At 45.2% G+C, this 15,641-nt stretch overlaps 1 protein-coding gene across 1 annotated transcript in view; it reads right to left on the bottom strand.

The window, feature by feature from the left end:
* The window catches only part of EDEM3 (ER degradation enhancing alpha-mannosidase like protein 3), a 104,114-nt gene extending 93,765 nt beyond the window's left edge, over positions 1 to 10,349 (bottom strand). Inside the window, exon 1 of the mRNA XM_044300523.1 lies at positions 10,064 to 10,349. Coding sequence (XP_044156458.1) covers positions 10,064 to 10,185 — 122 coding nt within the window. The 5' untranslated portion in view covers positions 10,186 to 10,349. The remainder of the gene's footprint in view (positions 1 to 10,063) is intronic.
* Positions 10,350 to 15,641: the final 5,292 nt, after the last annotated feature.

Here is a 15,641-nt window from a genome sequence, read left to right on the forward strand (position 1 = left end):
TTGTTAATGTGTAGTTTTTTTTTGTAAATCTTTTTTTCATTTATACTTAATATTTTGGTGTTTTATTTTTCTAACTTTTTTTTTGTTTTTCTAACTTTTAGCCCCCTTAGGGACTAGAACCCTTGTCCTATTCACCCAGATAGATCTCTATCAGGGTGAATAGGAGCTCTCACTGTCCCTGCTGCTCTGTGCTTTGTGCACACAGCAGCATGGAGCTTATCATGGCAGCCAGGGCTTCAATACCGTCCTGGCTGCCACGGTAACCGATCGGAGCCCCAGGTTTACACTGCTGGGGCTCCGATCGGAGGAGCAGGGGAGAGGGGTTCCGCTACACCACCAATGATTAATACAGGGGGGGGGGGGGGCGCACTGCGCCACCAATGTTTTTAATGTGGGGGTGCACTGCGCCACCAATGAGTAATATACTGGGGGGCTTGGGGGGCGCACTGCGCCACCAATGAAGTTAAATCTCTCATTTATTCATATACAGGAGGCGGGAGCTGGCTGCAGAATGACATAGCCGGCTCCCGACCTCTATGAGCGGTAGCTGCGATCCGCGGCACCTGAGGGGTTAACCGAGGATAGCAGCTACAGCTCATAGAGGTCGGGAGCCGGCTATGTCATTCTGCAGCTCCCGCCTCCTGTTCAATTTGAATGAATGAGAGATTCCTCTTCATTGGTGGCGCAGTGGCCACAGCCCCTCCCCTTCTCTTGTCCCCTGCCCTCCCATTGGCTGCAGCTGCAGCAGCAGCACAGGGGGAGGGAGACACTGCTCCTTCTCCCCTGTGCTGCTGCTGAGGGAACACGGAGAGCGCTGTCAGCAGCGTGATCTGTGTTCCCAGTACGTTATCGGTATATCGGCAAAATAAATGCCCATACCGATAACAGTCAAAATCCTCAATATCGGCCGATAATATAAGTAAAACCGATAATCGGTCGATCCCTATTACCATGTTTTTATTGAACACGCCATGTAAACATTCACAGTGCAGGTGGAAAAAGTATGTGAACCCTTGGATTTAATAACTGGTTGAACCTCCTTTGGCAGCAATAACTACAACCAAACGTTTCCTTTAGTTGCAGATCAGTCGTGCACAACAGTCAGGAGTAATTCTTGACCATTCCTCTTTACAGAACTGTTTCAGTTCAGCAATATTCTCGGGATGTCTGGTGTGAATCGCTTTCTTGAGGTCATGCCACAGCATCTCAATCGGGTTGAGGTCAGGACTCTGACTGGGCCACTCCAGAAAGCATACTTTCTTCTGTTTAAGCCATTCTGTTGTTGATTTACTTCTATGCTTTGGGTCATTGTCCAGTTGCAACACCCATCTTCTGTTGAGCTTCAGCTGGTGGACAGATGGCCTTAAGTTCTCCTGCAAAATGTCTTGATAAACTTGGGAATTAATCAATGATCGCAATCTGTCCAGGCTCTGAGGAAGCAAAGCAGCTCCAAAGCACGATGCCCCCACCACCATACTTTACAGTTGGGATGAGGTTTTGATGTTGGTGTGCTGTGCCTCTTTTTCTCCACAAATAGTGTTGTGTGTTTCTTCCAAACAACTCAACTTTGGTTTCATCTGTCCACAGAATATTTTGCCAATACTGCTCTGGAACATCCAGGTGATCTTGTGCAAACTGTAAAGGTGCATCAATGTTTTTTTTTGGACAGCAGTGTCTTCCTCTGTGGTATCCTCCCATGAAATCCATTATTGTTTAGTGTTTTACGTATCATAGATTCATTAACAGGTATGTTACCATATACCACAGACTTCTGTATGACTTTAGCTGACACGCTAGGATTGTTCTTCACCTCATTGAGCAGTCTGCAGTGTGCTCTTGCAGTCATCTTTACAGGACGGCCACTCCTAGGGAGAGTAGCAGCAGTGCTGAACTTTCTCCATTTGTAGACAATTTGTCTTACCGTAGACTGATGAACAGCAAGGCTTTTGGAGATACTTTTATAATTCTTTCCAGCTTTATGCAAGTCAACAATTCTTAATTGTAGGTCTTCTGAGAGCTCTTTTGTGCAAGGCATCATTCACATCAGTCAATGCTTCTTGTAAAAAGCAAACCCAGAACTGGTGTGTGTGTTTTTATAGGGCAGGGCAGCTGTAACTAACACCTCTAATCTCATCTTATTGATTGGACTCAAATTGGCTGACGCCTCACTCCAATTAGCTCTTGGAGATGTCATTAGTCTAGGGCAGTGATGGTGAACCTTTTAAAGGCCGAGTGCCCAAACAACCCAAAACCCACTTATTTATTGCAAAGTGCCAACAAAGCAATTTAACCTGAATACTATAGTCCAATATAGTATATCCTCTATGTACTTTATTATTTAGCTATAATAGCCTGCCTACATTCAGTGCGCTGCCTGTGCTGTTCATAGTGCGCCTGCGCTGATGAATGGCAGGAAAAGTCTAAGACATATTGTACACTATAGACTCTGAGTGCCGCCTCTGGCACCCGTGCCATAGGTTCGCCATCACTGGTCTAGGGATTCACATACTTTTTCCACCTACACTGTGAATGTTTACATGGTGTGTTCAATAAAAACATGGTATCATTTAATTCTTTGTGTGTTATTAGTTTAAGCAGACTGCGATTGTCTATTGTTGTGACTTAGATGAAGATCAGATCACATTTCATGACCAATTTGTGCAGATATCTATATCATTCCAAAGGATTCACATACTTTTTCTTGCAACTGTATATTTAGACCTGTGCTGTACCTGTGGGGATCGGCATTTTGTATATTTGATTAAATGCGCTGAGCATATCACCAGTTGAATAGGTCCATACATAACACAATATTGTTGATGCAGGACCTGCGGTTGTCATGACACTGGCCGGACGCCCAATCACGTGGCTGAGGGCGCCGTGCCAGTTATTTAACTCCCGATCATGTGACCGCTATGTCGGACACGTGATCCACGGGATTCTCGCCTGGATATACTCGCGCATGCGCAGTGACATGCGGAAGACGCCGACCAACACAGGATGCGATCCTTCACTCAAACACATGGTATGCTTTATGTTAATGTACACAGCGGTTTTAATGTTATATTAATGGATCATGGTCATTGTATTGCACGACTGGATGAGCCTGTAGGGGGGAGGGTCTGACCTTTTTTGGAGCACAACCCCCTGATTAATTTGCATTGATGTACACCCCTATAAATGTTTTGGGAGTCACTTGTAAACTTTATGTAGCTTGAGAAAGACTTGGATGTCGAAACGTTGCTGATTACTTTGGTGTAATAAACCACTGAATTTTAAAGTTTGACAGTGCCGTGACCTTTCTAAAGTCTATTTACGCCTCCCACCCTGGTGTCATTGGGAGACGTCTTTCTTAAGGGGGGGTCCCTGGATTGATTTTTGAACAGGAGCCCTTTAGACCTGGAGAATTTCCATCTGTCACTTCTATTTGCTGGACTCCCAGTCCTATCCCTATTTCCTCTGCCTCTCCGGGAAAAACGGTCCTGCTTATGAAAGGACGACTGAAAAGAAGATGGGAACCCCTTCTTTTTATCCCCTGCCTTCTCTAATATGTCCTCCAAGGAAGACCCAAACAAATATTTCCCCTCACAAGGGATACCACATAAGCAATTCTTTTTAGGCCACATCTCCTGACCAATTATTGAACCAAATAGCCCTACGAGCAGAATTAGCTATGGATGAAGCCCTAGCGGACAACCTAACCGCATCTGCAGAGGCGTCTGAAAAAATAAATAAAAATAAAATAAAAAATAGTCTGCTTTTCCAATAGCCTCAATCGATTCTAATAATTTATCACTAGGAGTCTTATCCCGGATCTGCGTCTCCAGCTGTTTAATCCACAATATTTGTGCCCGAGCTGTACAGGTGGAAGTTATATTAGGCTTAAAGGATGCACCTATGGATTCCCATGTTCTCCTTAAAAAGGTGTCAGCCTTCCCGTCCATCGGATCCTTAAGATTGCCCAAATCATCAAAGGGTAGGGATGACCTTCGAGACACTTTAGCTATGGGCACATCAATTTTGGGAGCCCTATCCCATAGAGAACATTCACCCTCTTCAAACTGATATTTTCTTTTGATTACTGAAGGGATAAAGCTTCTTTTATCCAGATGTTTCCACTCTGTATTCATCATGGCCCCTACATTCTTGTGGATAAAAAAGGCTCTTTGTTTCTTAGTCTGCAGGCCCCCAAACATGATATCCTGAATCGAGCGAACCCCTTTTGCATTTTCCAGATTCATAGTTGCCCTGACTGCCTTGATTAATTGATCTACCTCCTGAACAGGAAAAAAGGGCCTACCACTGCATTCCTCATCCTCATCTGAAGGGGATATAACGGACTCCCTTTTACCACTTTCAAGTTCGTCCTCTGAACTAGAGAGGTCAGAATTTCCAATTGAAAAATATGTGCTATCTTTGGCGCTCTTTCGCCTGCGTTCTTTATTTGACATAAGACTTAACTCTTCTCTGATCATTTTCTCCATACATTTGACCATACTAGGGGATTCTTCAGCTATGGTACTCTCAATACACCCTTTACATAGGGGCTTAGTCTACGAAGCATCTAGTTTAGCCTTACAGATACCACATTCCTTATGATGTATTTTAGCGGTAGCTTTTCTGGGTTTCTTAGTTACACCCTGGAAATTTAAACAAAAAAATAATAATCACGATCTCTAGAGAAAGAAGTTAAATGTAGATCACTTACATTTCTTCAGGCCCATACCCATTCATACCATAGGTGCAGGGGTAACTGGGTCCTTAGGGTTTTCTTCAGAACTCTCCATGCTGGAAATATCCTTATAGCCCTGGATCTGGAAGACCCCAGCAAATATCACAGGGGAGACTGGATGGATACTGGCTTTATCCTTAGAGACAGCACACGAACGCTAGGCAGAAGCTATGTGCTGCTCTGGACGCTCTACGCTCCTTCCTTTTCAAACTTGCCCCCTCTCCCCTAAGCTTCGCCCCTTACTGCATCCTGGATCTTCACTTCCTTGTTGTTTCTTCTGCCCTGCACTCGCTGCCCGCGCCGCACATGTCCTCGGGATGGCCGATCCTGTTCAGGTACAGAGCGGGAAGGGTTGAAGCGAGGGTAGAGAGGGCTTCCGCACCCGGTATTTCAGCCGTCTGTCTCCTCTCCGCGGTGTGTGGAGCAGGGTCACCTGGTGCACATCTTCTCCAACCAGCCTGCAATGTTAAAAGGGAGAAACTACTCCCCACCGAAAATAACAAACACCTGTAGGTTGTCCTCCTAGGACAGGAAACCACTGAGGAGGAGGGGCGTCTGAAGATTTATACCTGTGGGTTTCCTGTCCTGGGAGGTGGATCCCTCTCTCCTGGTGCTGTCATAGGACAAAAGCGATAATTTCTAGACCTTCTAAACCCATTTAATTTCTGAGGTACCGGGAATACCTTTTTCTGTCTGATGCTTTTTCAAGAATGTCATCCAAGGAAGATCCAAATAGCCTCTGACCCTCACATGGTAGGGAACAAAGCCTAGCTTTGGAACCCTGGTCGTCCTTTCAAGATTTAAGCCAGATGGCCCATCTAGCAGCGTTAGATAAAGCTGCTGATCTAGGTGAAAATCTAACAGCATCAGCAGAAGCCTCCGCCCAAAAAATTGTCCGCTTTAATAAATGTTGGAAGGGAGGGCAGAAGTTCCTCTCTAGGGTTTTTATCTTTAATATGTGACTGTAATTGTCCTAAACAGAGCTTTAAAGACCTAGATACCCAAGAAGCAGCAATACTAGGCCTAAAGCTAGTAGAAGCAGATTCCCAGGCTTTTTTTAAAGGTAGACATCTGCTTTCTTATCTAAAGGATCACTAAGAACCCCTAAGTCATCAAAGGGAAGTGCAGAAGATACAATCAAAAAGATATTTTTTAAATTAGGGCCTCCATATTTGTATGAACAGGAAAAACTATGCTTTTTAGGTGCTTATCCTTCAAAAACCTGGTCGGCAATGGATTTCTGCTGCTTAACATCCTCCATTTGCATTGTCGCTCTTACTGCTTTTAATAATGACTCCGTCTCTTCAGTGGGAAAAAGTGATCTGCCTGCTTCATCATCATCAGAATTACTCCCCAGATCACTAGACGCATCAAAATCAGACTCAGGCTGCATCCTCAGGACATGGGCTGGTGTCTTCTTCCTAGCGGATCCGATATATTCCCTATAATAAACAACGTATGTCCTACCCACAGAATTGGAGATAAGGGTCCAATCAGAATGTATGTATGTATGTAGCCAGACATGATGCGACTCCGCTGCTCCACTCAACTCTGTGGGACTTTAAGAGGCAGCCGGGCACTTGTACTCTGGCAGTCCCATACAGTTCAATGTACAGTCGTGGCCAAAAGTTTTGAGAATGACACAAATATTAGTTTCCACAAAATTTGCTGCTAAACTGCTTTTAGATCTTTGTTTCAGTTGTTTCTGTGATGTAGTGAAATATAATTACACGCTGTTGGAGGGTGTTTTGGTACCATTCTTTATTCATGGCTGTGTTTTTGGGCAAAATTGTGAGTGAGCCCACTCCCTTGGATGAGAAGCAACCCCACACATGAATGGTCTCAGGATGCTTTACTGTTGGCATGACACAGGACTGATGGTAGCGCTCACCTTTTCTTCTCCGGACAAGCCTTTTTCCTGATGCCCCAAACAATCGGAAAGAGGCTTCATCGGAGAATATGACTTTGCCCCAGTCCTCAGCAGTCCATTCACCATATTTACTGCAGAAGATCAATCTGTCCCTGATGGGTTTTTTTTGGAGAGAAGTGGCTTATTTGCTGCCTTTCTTGACACCAGGCCATCTTCCAAAAGTTTTCGCCTCACTGTGCGTGCAGATGCGCTCACACCTGCCTGCTGCCATTCCCGAGCAAGCTCTGCACTGGTGGCACTCCAATCCTGCAGCTGAATCCTCTTTAGGAGACTATCCTGGAGCTTTCTGGACTTTCTTGGACGCCCTGAAGCCTTCTTAACAAGAATTGAACCTCTTTCCTTGAAGTTCTTGATGATCCTATAAATTGTTGATTGAGGTGAAATCTTAGTAGCCACAATATCCTTGCCTGTGAAGCCATTTTTATGCAACGCAATGATGGCTGCACGCGGTTCTCTGCACGCAGGTCACCATGGTTAACAATGGAAGAACAATGGTTTCAAGCATCACCCTCCTTTTAACAGGTCAAGTCTGCCATTTTAACCCAATCAGCCTGACATAATGATCTCCAGCCTTGTGCTCGTCTACATTCTCACCTGAGTTAACAAGACGATTACTGAAATGATCTAAGCAGGTCCTTTAATGACAGCAATGAAATGCAGTGGAAAGGTTTTTTGGGGATTAAGTTAATTTTCATGGCAAAGAAGAACTATGCAATTCATCTGATTACTCTTCATAACATTCTGGAGTATATGCAAATTGCTATTATAAAAACTTAAGCAGCAACTTTTTCAATTTCCAATATTTTTGTAATTCTCAAACCTTTTGGCCACGAATAGAGGCAGATCGTATGCGTCTCTGCCACTCTATTCAAAACGCATCTCTGTTCTTGTAGTCGAACTCCCGCTAATCAGACGTTCTTGTTATTGGCGGGGGCATGTAAAGGGGTGTATTGTGGTGACAGGTTTCCTTTACAGAGAACAAAAAAATGGATTGCAATCTGTAAGTAGAATGCTATAGAGCAGGAGGAGCTGAACAGATTGATATAGGAAAACGTCAGTAAAACTGTTAATTTTTTCTGTCTTCATTGATTTACAGAATTCTCTGTGTAAGTGTGTATACAGCAATAGCTGTCAATCACTGATAGCTGTACACAGAGGAGGTGTTATCAGTGATTGATAGTATTCTCTGTGTAAGTGTGTATACAGAGATAGCTGTCAGTCACTGATAGTTGTACACAGGGGAGGCGTTATCAGTGATTGATAGTATTCTGTGTATTAGGGATCGACTGATATTGATTTTTTTTTACAGCCGATACCGATAACCTGTGAACTTTCAGGCCGATAGCTTATACCGATATTCTGTGCATTTTCATTTTTGAAGAAAAAAAATTAATAAAATAAAGATAATAAAAAGTTTCTGTTACGTCTTTCACCACATAGATTTTTTTAAATATTTTTATGGCTTGGACTTTTCGGACTTGGCAATATGTGATATGTTTATTTATTGTTTATATATTTTGTATGTAAAATTGGCAAAGGGGGTGATTTATACTTAAAATTTTGATGATTTTTTTTATTTTTATTTAATAACCATTTCCCCCTTAGGGACTAGAACCTGGGATCTTTTAATCCCTTGTCCTATTAACCCTAATAGAGATCTATTAGGGTGAATAGGACTTCACACTCACCCTTGCTGCCCTGTGCATAATGCACACAGCAGCAGGGAGCTTACTAAGGCAGTCAGTAGTGTTCTGGCTGCCATGGTAACCAATCGGAGCCACAGGATTACACTGCTGGGGCTCCGATCAGAAGCTGCCACTGCACTACCAATGAAGAGGAGGGGAGGGGACACTGTGGCCACTGCCACCAATGACTTTAATACTGGGTGGGTTGGGGGGTGCGCTGCGCGACCAATGTTTTTAATACTGGGGAGGGCGCACTGTGCCACCAATGATTATTAACGTTTAATACAGGGGGCAGGTGTGTCAGCGCAAAAAAAAAAAATAGAAAAAAAAAAAATTCACATAGCCGCCACTCTGCCTCTGACAGGGAGCTGCAATCAGAGGCAGAAGTTAAACCCTCAGATGTGGCACCTGAGGGGTTAACTGCAGCTGATTGCAGCTTTCTGTCATACAGGCCATCTCTCCCCTCATTGGTGGCAGCTGCGGCGGCACAGGGGGGAGAGTGACTCCTTCTCCCCTGTGCTGCTGAGGGAACATGAGCGGTTCTGTGATAGCGCGCTGGAGGCATTATTGGCTTATGATATTAGATGCTGATAACTTTAAAAATTATGAATATCGGCCGATAATATTGGTAACTCCGATAATCGGTTGATCCCTAGTAAGTGTGTATACAGAGATAGCTGTCAGTCACTGATAGTTGTACACAGAGGAGGTGTTATCAGTGATTGATAGTATTCTCTGTGTAAGTGTGTATACAGAGATAGCTGTCAGTCACTGATAGTTGTACACAGAGGAGGTGTTATCAGTGATTGATAGTATTCTCTGTGTAAGTGTGTATACAGAGATAGCTGTCAGTCACTGATAGTTGTACACAGAGGAGGTGTTATCAGTGATTGATAGTATTCTCTGTGTAAGTGTGTATACAGAGATAGCTGTCAGTCACTGATAGTTGTACACAGAGGAGGAGATATCAGTGATTGATAGTATTCTCTGTGTAAGTGTGTATACAGACATAGCTGTCAGTCACTGATAGTTGTACACAGAGGAGGTGTTATCAGTGATTGATAGTATTCTCTGTGTAAGTGTGTATACAGACATAGCTGTACATATGCGAGGGTCTCAAGTATAAAAACAGCTCAGATATAAATGTATAAGTGAAGCTATTTCCATAAACTATATATAATCTGCTCAGCTCCTCCTGCCTGTAAATTGCACTGATCTGACGGCGACAGGTCCTCTCTTGCATAATGTTACATATAAGCCGTATTTCCCCGAGGAAGCCTTTACATAATAATTCTTAGAATTCTTTTGCCAGCACCGCGGTAATGCTCGAGTGAGCATGAGGCCCTGTCAGAGTTGTGGACAGGATACAGGCTGCCACAAACCGTGTACTCTGCTGGGCATTCACAGATGGCAGACCGCATTATTACTACACAACAGTATATGTGAGTGCTACACATACAATCACTTAACCCTCAGATGGCCTGCTGGGCCACATGCAGTGCAGAGAGGACACCACTAGCCAACTGTGGTCTATAGAAGGGGCAGTTAGCATGACCCCCATTACTGGCTGCACTAAGACTGTCTAAACTGGGCAATTCCTTTAATACACAAACATTGCCCTCCTGTAAAGTAGTCCAGGATCCAGGCACAAAGCTAAGGTACAGGAGAAGTGTGTGTGACAGGTGTCAGGGCAGTGCCGAGCAGAGGGCCACTTACCTGAGCTGTGACTTCTCCTCCTTGGTCATGGCAGCATGTCCTGCTCCCAGGAAGGCCAGGTAAACAAACAGCTGTCTCCACATGACCCCCCGGAACCGGGGCTTCTCCGCTAAACAGCCCATAGCTGAGCACAGGAGCAGGCAGCGGAGGACGCTAGGCCCCGTGTGTACACATCCCACCCCGAAGAGGACGCTGCTGGGCTGTGCGGCCTGTTACTGGCGGCTCCTTGCCGACCCCACTTGTCACACTCACTGGCTGGTTCCGGCTTTCAGCAGCTGGATGACGAGCTGGCAGCAAGTACTCCCAGCCAATGAGCGCGCTCGTTCAGAGGACGTCACCCTACGTGACGTGGACCCGGAGATCCGGTGGGCGGGGTCACTGGGAAGAGGGAGATACCTGGTGGTGACAGAGCGCCTTTGTGCCTTCTTCCAGCAGTGCTATCGAGCTGAGAGCAGCAGTGTCAGCTGACCCGTTCAGACTGGGGAACCTCCACCTGTCAGATACCTGTGCACCATGAATACGGCCCTCATAGCCTAGAGACCAGTGCAACACAACGCTTCTGTCACCCCACTCAAGTCTTTTCTTTTTTGGGGGGGGGGGGTACTAGTTAAATTCCTTATACTGCGATATATGAAAATATAATGCTCTTACTTTCCTTCAGCAGTTTCTTCTAAAAACTAACTTTTATAATATGTAAATGAGGTCTCTACCAGCAAGTAGGGCGTCTACTTGCTGGTAGCCGCTGCAAAAAAACGCCCCCTCGTCATGTTGATTGACAGGGCCAGCCGCGATCTCCTCCTCCGGCCGGCCCTGTCAGCATTTCAAAAATCACGTGCCTGTGTTCATTCGGCGCAGGCGCTCTGAGATGAGGAGGCTCGTCCCTCAGTGCGCCTGCGCCAAGGACATCACCAAAAGAGAAGACGTCATCGGCGTAGGCGCACTGAGGAGGCGAGCCTCCTCATCCCAGAGCGCCTGCGCCGAATGAACACAGGTGTGCGATTTTTGAAATGCTGACAGGGCCGGCCGGAGGAGGAGATCACTGCTGGCCCTGTCAATCAACAGGACGAGGGGGGCGTTTTTTTGCAGCGGCTACCAGCAAGTAGACACCCTACTTGCTGGTAGAGACCTCATTTACATATTATAAAAGTTCGTTTTAGAAGAAACTGCTGAAGGAAAGTAAGAGCATTATATTTTCATATATCGCAGTATAAGGAATTTAACTAGCCCCCCCAAAAAATTACTTTAGTGGGGTGACAGAAGCCCTTTTAAGGAAAGTGCCAACACACCAATTCCCTGAATACTGAAAAATCCCTGCTAAGTTAAAGGGGTTGTCTCATCACAGACAATGGCGGCATATCGCTAGGATTTGCCCCCATTGTGTTACAGATGTAGGTACCACTGCTGGGATTCGCACCAATACCGGAAACAGACCCCCGCAAGGTGGTGGCTGGAGGACTCCGATCAGGCCACCACTAAGCGAACTCCCTATAGAAGTGAATGGGAGCTCACCGCACATTACCATTAAAAGAATGGAGGGCGGCTGCGCAGTGAGCCCTCCAAGACTTTAGGGGCTCTAATATAAGTGCATGTCCCAGTGGTGGAAACTGCATCTATAAGACAATGGGGGCATATCCTAGCGATATGTCCCCACTCTCTGTGATGAGACAACCCCTTTAACCTCTTGGGGACACAGGGCGTACAGGAACGTCCTGATGTCCCGGTACTTATGGACCCACACACACACACCCGTATCGGGAATCGCAGCGAACCGTAGGTCAATTCAGACCTGCGGTTTGCTGTGTTTCCGGGTTATTCGGGTCTCTGGTGACCCGATAACCCAGAACAGGATGGTGATCGTGGTGTGATAATATACCACCAATCACCATCCTTAGATCCTGAGAGGTGATGGTGACATCACCTCTCAGGATCGCTTCCGGTTGGGACATGGTCCCTATGTACCTAAAAAGGTACATAGGGACAGGTTAGGGAAGCTTAGATTAGGCAGGGATACTAATGGGAAAAAATAAAAAAGTTTTATTTTTGCATTACCCTGATCGGGTGTCTGGGGTCCACAGCACACTCATCCCACCCCCTCCACACAATTTTTTTTGGGCGCAAGCACTTTTTTTTTTTTTGTGTGCGTGCGCTGACTGTGACCGGCACTCTTAGCGTCCAGCCACTGTTAGCGCATCGCCCACCCCACCGCTGATCAGCGAGTTTTAAAAAAAATGTTGGGGCTTTATTTTCTTTATTTAAAAAAATATATATTTCTGTTAGGTTTAGGGTAAGTACGCGAACACCCATGCCCCAACACACACGCACACTAAATAAAGTTTTCCACGCACACACACACTCCCCTATGGCCCGCCGGATGTTCTCGGTCGAGGAGTCTCCGACTCTTGAGAGCCCCAGTCAGGACGAGGATAACCCCACTTTCCTGTTGTCATCCGCGTCCCTCTCTTCATCTAGTGATGATGATGAGCCCGCAAGGCGGCGGAGACGCCGCCAGGCGGAGCAAGGGGACCTTCATGCCAGGGACCCTATGGCCCACACTAGTATGAGCCGCCCTAGGGCTTGTACTAGTTTTCCGGCCCACCAGATAAGTCCATCTGAGCCCCCTAACGGTGAACTTGTCTGGTGTACCCCAGAGGATTTTGAGCCTGTGATTCCTGACTGTTGGCCAACCAGGAGACCAGATTCCCACAGTGGGCTTCACTGAATATGACTATTTTAGGTTTTTTTTCAGTGACCACTTTGTGAACCTGATGGTGGAGCAAATGAACTTGTTTGCTCAACACCCGGGCTCCTTTTTGGCTATGTCCAGTGGCTGGACTCCAGTCAGTGTAGCGAGATGAGGCTGTTTTGGGGCCTCGTGGTGCAGATGGGCCTAGTCAAAAACCCAGTGTCAGGCAGTACTGGAGTGGGCCCCACTCTACTGTATGGCCATGACACGTTCCCATTTTGAGGCCATCCGTAAATGCCTGCATTATGCAGATAATGCAGCATGTGCCCCCCAAGGTGATCCTGCCTATGACCGCCTGTACAAAATCAGGCCGGTCATCGATCACTTCAGAGTCAAATTTTTGTTGGCCTATGTACCTAGAAGGGAGGTCGCTGTTGATGAGTCTCTCATTGCTTTCAAGGGGAGACTCATTTTCCGCCAGTATGTTCCCTCAAAACGGGCAAGGTATGGCGTGAAGCTGTACAAACTTTGTGAGAGTACCTCAGGGTACACTTACAAGTTTCGTGTGTACGAGGGGTGAGATTTATGTATTCAACACCCAGAATGTCCCCCCACTCTGGGTGTTAGCGGGAAACTTGTGTGGGACCTTATCCACCCACTGCTAGATAAGGGTTACCACCTGTACGTGGACAACTTTTATACTAGTATCCCCTTGTTCCAGGCCCTCGTTGCCAGATCCACGTCCACTTGTGGGACTGTGCAGAAAAATGTACGCGGCTTTCCTACCCACCACCTCCGGGTACCTATCCCCAGGGGTGAGACCCGTACTCTTACCAGTGGAAACCTGTTGCTGGTCAGCTATAAGGACAAGAGGGATGTCCTTGTACTGGCCACAATTCACGGTAACGTCATCACCCCTGTCCCTGTGCGAGGTACCATGGCAACGGTCCTCAAGCCCGATTGTATCGTCGACTACAATCGGTATATGGGAGGAGTTGATCTCTCTGATAAAGTCCTCAAGCCATATAACGCCATGTGCAAAACCCGGGCATGGTACAAAAAAGTTGCGGTCTACTTGGTACAGGTTGCCTTGTACAACTCTTTTGTGCTGTCCTGGAGCTCTGGCAACACAGGGAAATTCCTCCAGTTCTATGAGGCAGTCCTCAAGGTCCTGATCTTTTCAGGCCGGAGTACCTCGGGAACTGGAGGTGCCCAGAACGTCCCTGGCCAACACTTTCCAGGTGTGGTCCCCCATACTGGAAAGAAGGGACGGACCCAAAGAAAGTGCATCACAGAAAGGGGATAGGAAGGATACCACCACTCAATGTGACACGTGCCCCGATGATCCGGGCCTCTGCATTGACGGTTGCTTCAGGGAGTACCACACTTCCATGGAGTACTAAATGTATAATCCCCTTCCCTAATTTTAATTCTATTTAGCCACTGACAATCGCCCAGAAAAAAATAAATAAAAAATACTATGGTTCTCAGACTTGAGACACTAAAGCAATATTTTTTTTCAAAAATGATATTATTTTGTAAAATTAAATAAAATAAAGTATACATATTAGGTATCGCTGCGTCCGTAAGAATCTGCTCTAAAAAAATACCCCATGACCTAACCCCTCAGATGAACACAGTCCCAAAAAATAAAAACGGTGTAAAAAAATCATTTTTTTGTCACCTTACATCACAAAACGTGTAATAGCAAGCGATCAAAAAGTCATATGCCCCCCAAAATAGTGCCAATAAAGCCGTCCTCTCATCCCGCAAAAGATGAGCCCCTACCTAAGACAAGCGGCTAAAAACTAGATAAAAACTGACTCTCAGATACTAAAATTATTTTTGGGTTAAAAAAGGATATTATAGTGTAAAACCTAAATACATTTTAAAAAGTAGACATATTAGGTATTGCCGTGTCTGTAAAAATCTGCTCTATAAAAATACCCCATGACCTAACCCCTCAGATGAACACAGTCAAACAAATTAAATAAAAACGGTGCCAAAACAGCAATTTTTTGGCAAATTTTCAATTTTAATCAATTTTTCCAGTAACAAAGCAAAGGTTAACAGCCAAACAAAACTCTAAATTTATTGCTTTGATTCTGTAGTTTACATAAACACCCCATATGTGGTTGTAAATTGCTGTATGACCAAACGGCAGGGCACAGAAGGAAAGGAATGCCATATGGTTTCTGGAAGGCAGATTTGGACACCATGTCCCATTTGAAGAACCCCTGATGCACCCCTAGAGTAGAAACTCCATAAAAGTGACCCCATCTAAGAAACTTCACCCCTCATGGTATTCAAAACTGATTTTACAAACTTTGTTAACCCTTTAGGTGTTCCTCAAGAGTTAATGGCAAGTGGAGATGACATTTCTGAATTTCTATTTTTTGTAACCTTGCCTTACAAAAATTTAATATAGGGCAACCACAAATCATATGTACTCTAAAAATAGTCCCAACAAAACCTCCACCTTATCCCGTAGTTTCCAAAATGGGATCACCTTTTTGGAGTTTCTACTCTAGGGGTGCATCATGGGGGCTTCAAATGGGACATGGTGTAAATAAACCAGTCCAGAAAAATCTGCCTTCCAAAAACCATATGGCATTCCTTTCCTTCTGCACCCTGCCGTGTTCCCGTACAGTAGTTTATGACCACATATGGGATGTTTCTATAAACTACAGAATCAGGGCAATACATTTTGACTTTTGTTTGGCTATTAACCCTTGCTTTGTTACTGTAAAAAATGGATTAAAATTTAAAATTTGGCAAAAAATTTAAAATTTGAAATGTCATCTCCATTTGCCATAAACTCTTGAGGAACAGCTAAAGGGCTAACAAAGTTTGCAAAATCAGTTTTGAATACCTTGATGGGTGTAGTTTCTTAGA

The sequence above is a fragment of the Bufo gargarizans genome, chromosome 7 (assembly GCF_014858855.1).
Source record: "Bufo gargarizans isolate SCDJY-AF-19 chromosome 7, ASM1485885v1, whole genome shotgun sequence".
Classification (NCBI taxonomy): Eukaryota; Metazoa; Chordata; class Amphibia; order Anura; family Bufonidae; genus Bufo; species Bufo gargarizans.